The sequence below is a fragment of the Dendroctonus ponderosae genome, unplaced genomic scaffold, assembly GCF_020466585.1.
Source record: "Dendroctonus ponderosae isolate FM_Combo_2020 unplaced genomic scaffold, Dpon_F_20191213v2 Dpon_F_20191213_3, whole genome shotgun sequence".
Lineage (NCBI taxonomy): Eukaryota > Metazoa > Arthropoda > Insecta > Coleoptera > Curculionidae > Dendroctonus > Dendroctonus ponderosae.
The window spans coordinates 12,818,580-12,823,793 of record NW_026018508.1 but is presented as its reverse complement, the minus strand read 5'-3'; the positions used below and the strand labels follow the sequence as shown (position 1 = coordinate 12,823,793).

Here is a 5,214-nt window from a genome sequence, read left to right as displayed (position 1 = left end):
GCTGGATCCGCCCCTGGGAGCGATTAGAGGAGACAGATGGAGACCGTGAAAGATCATTTCAGGTTCCCCACATCGAGAAAGAAAAGCATTCAGTCACATTCGTGGAACGCCCGCCAGAGCGGCTGGATGTGGACATTCTCTTCGGCACAGAGGAACACTATCTGCTAATGAACTTCATTGAGTGCGCCACATCGCTGAGCAAGTGGATCAAGATTCTAGCGATCAGCCACACTTTGGAGGCAAGTCTAGTTGTAAATAACCGCCCCATTCGAATTGTATCTTCTCCAGACCGACCTGTACGCGCTCGCCTCCATAACGGACGCCTGTCTGGAAAGCATTCACCCCCAAGGGAAGATCCTAACCGGTCCAGCCCTTCGATCCGAATTCTCCAAGCTGGTGGAATCCGTTAAGCAGCTATACGAAGAAAGTTGCTGTCTGTTGCACGATCGAAACGATAAGTTGAAGCTGCGCGAAGACTTGGAAAGCAAACTGAGCGTCAGCTTGGCCAACGTGGAGCTGGAACTGAGGAAGTGCGTTTTGTTCGAAACGTCGGAGGGCAGCATGGTGCGTGCCAATCAAACCAGCCATTCCCTTTAATTATGCGCCTTCTTTAGGTGTGCCTGCAAGCGGTTCCGGAGGAAAGCGAGCACAAGAGAAAGGGGATGTTTTGGCTGAAGTTCAGGAAAAGCGTGTCTTCGGAGCGGCGCTCCTCCAGTTGCAAACGAGAGGTGGCTTCGTGGGGAACCCACGAAGTAGCCACTTGGTTGGACACTCTCCAGCTCACTGAGTATATTGACAGCTTTGAAAAGAACGATATTAGAGGCCGGGAGCTCCTCACTTTGGCCAGGAGAGATCTGAAGGACTTAGGAGTGACAAAGGTAATTAAACAGCAATACAGGCTGAGAATACAATGCTGATTCATTTGCAGGTTGGTCACGTGAAACGAATTTTACAAGCAATCAAAGACTTGTCTCAAGGAGTCTAAAACCAAAGCAAATTGAACTTCAGACCATATCAAATGCGACGAAACGGGTTATAAGCCGGCAAATTCCAAAAGTAAATGTTCCTTAGAGTTAGGGGAACACATTCAACCCAACCCACAATTCCACTAGGTATTTATAGCGATTAGTTTCCGTTTTTGGAGAAGCATTTTTTACCTCCCCACTTGAGTAGTGTCTAAGTTAAACCGACCTCTTTCGAAAAATTACGTGTTGAATGTGAGATAATTATTAGATATATATTATATAGACCCACTGTGATTTCCGAAATGTGTTACTTCTAAACAGTAAGTCAACCTAGGCTAAGCCACTCTAACTTAAGTCCTTAATGAAACCTTTCGCTTCTAATGACTAGTGTTTACTAAAGTGTATTCTGTGGGAGATGTTTTTCGACTGGTGCTATTTAGGAACTTAGATAGATGAAGTGAGGAAGCGTGTCGAAGTGATTGTGGCAGAGAAACAGCAAAATTGCCGCTAATTCTTTCCATTCCCCAGGGACTTGGATTTGAAGCATTTTCAGCCACAATTCCTACCGTAAATAGCTGATGTGTGTGCCGTAATGATTGCTGATATACACTTTGTAATAATCTCTATGTACAAACTTCTACATGTAAAGCAATTGTACTTAATATAGCAATATTGTACTTACACTCTTGGAAACACTGCGAAAATAGTCGATGATATTCCGCTACACTGAAGGTGTCTTATAGGGATGAGCAGGTCTTCTAAAGCTGAGAAAATCTGCTTCAGTCCTATAGAACCCATTTATTACATGTAGATACTACTGGCCTCACCACAAACCCGATCATTTTCCCTTTAAATGTGCTGACAATCATCTGTGGTGTGTTTAGTAAAGCCTTAAAACAAAATTCAAAATGATGGATACTCTGATGTTTGTAACAATACCCGAAACACTATCAACCCATCAAAACTCTCGAATCGTTGTTTCGTGGTAAACGTAAGTACAAAGTCGGATGGATGGAAGGGAAGTTCTAGCAACAGCAGAACTACTTGCATTCATTTTTAGCATTTAGGATCTAATTAATCGTAAGAAGATGGTATTTTATTGGAGAAAAGAGCGATATTTAGGTAGGATAAGTACCCTAGAACGCCTTAACTGTACTATACTGTGTTATATATAAAGTCCTGGTCTGTTTGAAGATTTGCAGATTGTCTGAGGCGGTTTGCAAATTTTCACGCGATCTGTGTGTGACCTTCAAGGCTATGGTGAGCGAAAACAAAGTAATGAAAAAGCAAAAACTCACCATAACCAGTTCTACCAAGAAATCAGCTCTAAGCATTTATGTATGATCTCAAACCTGTTAGGATGTAGGGGTATTTTTGTAGGCTCTCATTGGGGTCGGTCATGCACGAGTATACTTCCTAGTCAAATTGCATACATAATGCGTGTTTTTCTTATATCGAAATCTATAAAGTGTACATACAGGGTCATGTAATTCATTATCGACTATTTCGGTTAGGAGTCGTTATTGCCATATAAGTTTAGAACTTTTGAGCCCGTCGCGGTTGCTCAATAAATACGCACATGCACATGCAAAAAACGTATTTAGATTTTATTGTTATTCAAACCGCGTCTCACAAATACCTACAAATATTTATAATAATTGCTATGCACTGCATAGGTATTTCTATAGTAAATTTGAGTGGTGATTTTTATTTATTTCGTGAGTATTTGCTCGCGCTCTGCGCTCGCCTGCAAGTTTTGATAAAATGTCTTGCAATGACTTAAGCCCGTGTCCCATGCATCCGTTTGTACGATGATACGATGGTGCGAAAGTGTTTCTATTGGTTGGAGAAGTGTCAATTCGTCCACGTCTACGGACGAATTGACAGTTCTCCAACCAATAGAAACACTTTCGCACCATCGTATCATCGTACAAACGGATGCATGGGACGGGCTTTAAACTTCAACTACGCACCGCTACTGCTTGCAGCTTAATTCAACCAACATTTGAATTTCACTAGCTATCATTTCATAGCATCTACAGGCCAAACAGTCATTAGATTCGGGCTAACTTGTATGGCAATAAAGGCCTGACGAAAAAAACATCGGCGCTGGCGCCAAACCAACTTATCTTAATCCATTTCTATCTTGCTAAGACTCATTTATCGTACCCCCATATAGTTTAGATTAGATGAATTCATTACATCGCTTGTTTAAATGTTGAATCACACCTAGACTTAGTGAATAGATAAGTCCCTTAACATTTGGTTCGGCCTTCATTAATACTCGAAACCTTATATTGTTAGCTGTAAGAGGTAAAGTGTGTAGCCCGAACTTAACAAGACCTTTAAATGTAAGTCATTCCAATTTTCATGTTTGATTAGAGTCTAAAGCCCGTGAAACACTGGCGTTCCATCGTATAAACGGATGCATGGGATACGGGCTTAAACGTGTGGGTTCGCAATACAAGTTCGTTTTCTTTGTACTTTTTATAGTATTTTTTATAGAGGGTTTTTAATTGTAATAATTCTAGTTAGGGTAGGAATAAGGAACTGGCATTTTAGTCACTCTTGACTTTCCATAATTTTTCCCACAATTCGTTACACCCATATATTAAACAGTTTGCGCGCTTAGTACGAATGCTTTGAACGGGCAAAGACTGACATTAAACACAATTAATTGAAGTTTTTTCTCTCTATCAGACCATTTTCTGGAAATTAAAGTTCTTATAGCTGTCTGTAATTTATTTCTTTGCTAAGCACGAAGTTCATTGATCCACTAAGATTATAAACATCATTCAAATTCACGCTAAAGTCGTGTGTGTAAAGTGAGGCAGATTCGAAACATTTACCTATACTGAAGACACTTAGATTATCTATAGAATAAAAGGAATTCTAAATCGGGGCTCAATTTAGAATTCATCCATTAAGCACAGTGAAGATACATAGATAGTTTTCGTCTTCCAGTAAAACAATTTTTTCAGAATCTACAAAACCTATATGAAGAAACTGGTTACTCAATAGAACGCTAAATCTGGCTCACCATATACTTGAGAAAAGCCCCCAAAAAAATTCCCACGTAATGTTTCATAACGAACCAATACTGCCCAATTAAATTGAATGGACCCTGAAATATTTGTGATATGCAATCGTTGAACGTTGAAATAACCACTCTAGCAATACATTATACGAATAGAACAATCATCTAGGAATTTCACGACGAAACAATTATTAACGAATATTAATTAACCAATTTTCCGCCGTTTTCACCTAACTGCGACTTAGTCTATAAGACCTAGTTTGGATTTCTGTATTAGTGTTCACAAATATGAGTTATTACTTATTGCGCAATTCAATACACAAGTTAAACAATCGCTACTAGGCAAAATTGAGAAACACACTCTCAGTCCCTGAACATTCAAATTCTGCAATACAAATAAAGTTATTTGAGAAACTATTTTAACTGAATTGCGCAATAAAATTGACAATTAATTGCGACCTATACCCAAATAAGTCCGCTCTTTCTTCCAATTCCTCTCACCCTTTAGGATATCCTATTTTTATGTTATTTATTCAGTCGCCGTTTCGGTTTTAGATGTTTATAAAAATGTATCTGATGAATTAAAAAAATCATATTATCTTAAGTAAGGCTTTTATTCAAACACAAGTCCAACCGTCTGATCGTGTTCTCTTTGCCCAGGATCTCCATCATCTCAGCTATACCGGGCCCTTCCTGAATAAAAAAAACAGTTTTATTTATGTTGACTAGATTGAGGCAAGCAGCTCACCTGTAATCCACTCAAAATCTTTCTGAGGCTCTTCATAAAAAGTCCATACTTCAAGTTGTGCTCTTTGCTGGTCTGCTTCAAAAGCACATTTAATTTTTCCTTGTTAAACTCAGAAGTGCTGCTCAACTGTTGCTTGAGACTTGGAAGAGCGCTGAAGATATTTTGATCCACATTGTACGACTCTGGTATGGTCCAGATGAAGGCTAAACCCGGCGAAAACAGCTCTGGAAGATTCTGGATTCTTGTCAGTGCCCAACTTAACACTTTGCTGATGTAGTCGTCGGATAGTTGCGCTGAGATGTCCCCATGACTAAAAACAGATGATGGAGGACAAGGGCGGATCCAGGGGGGGTCATGGGGGCCTCCCCTCCCCCCATTCAATTCTCTATCCAACGATGCTAAAACGAATTCTCTGGCTCGAATGGTTCTTGAGAAACTTCGAAAAAAGCAGCGTCATGTTCAAG

At 40.0% G+C, this 5,214-nt stretch overlaps 2 protein-coding genes across 2 annotated transcripts in view; one reads left to right on the top strand and one right to left on the bottom strand.

The window, feature by feature from the left end:
• LOC109537264 (diacylglycerol kinase eta) overlaps window positions 1-1,646 on the top strand; it is a gene marked incomplete in the record, with an annotated part of 65,005 nt that extends 63,359 nt beyond the window's left edge. The window contains 4 exon segments of the mRNA XM_048665266.1: window positions 63-239; window positions 289-564; window positions 615-878; window positions 929-1,646. Coding sequence (XP_048521223.1) covers window positions 63-239; window positions 289-564; window positions 615-878; window positions 929-985 — 774 coding nt within the window.
• Window positions 1,647-4,597: 2,951 nt separating this feature from the next.
• The window catches only part of LOC109537485 (glutamate--tRNA ligase 2), a 2,371-nt gene continuing 1,754 nt past the window's right edge, over window positions 4,598-5,214 (bottom strand). Inside the window, exons 2-3 of the mRNA XM_048664727.1 lie at window positions 4,751-5,135; window positions 4,598-4,695 (exon numbers count right to left, since the gene is read on the bottom strand). Coding sequence (XP_048520684.1) covers window positions 4,603-4,695; window positions 4,751-5,135 — 478 coding nt within the window. The 3' untranslated portion in view covers window positions 4,598-4,602. The remainder of the gene's footprint in view (window positions 4,696-4,750; window positions 5,136-5,214) is intronic.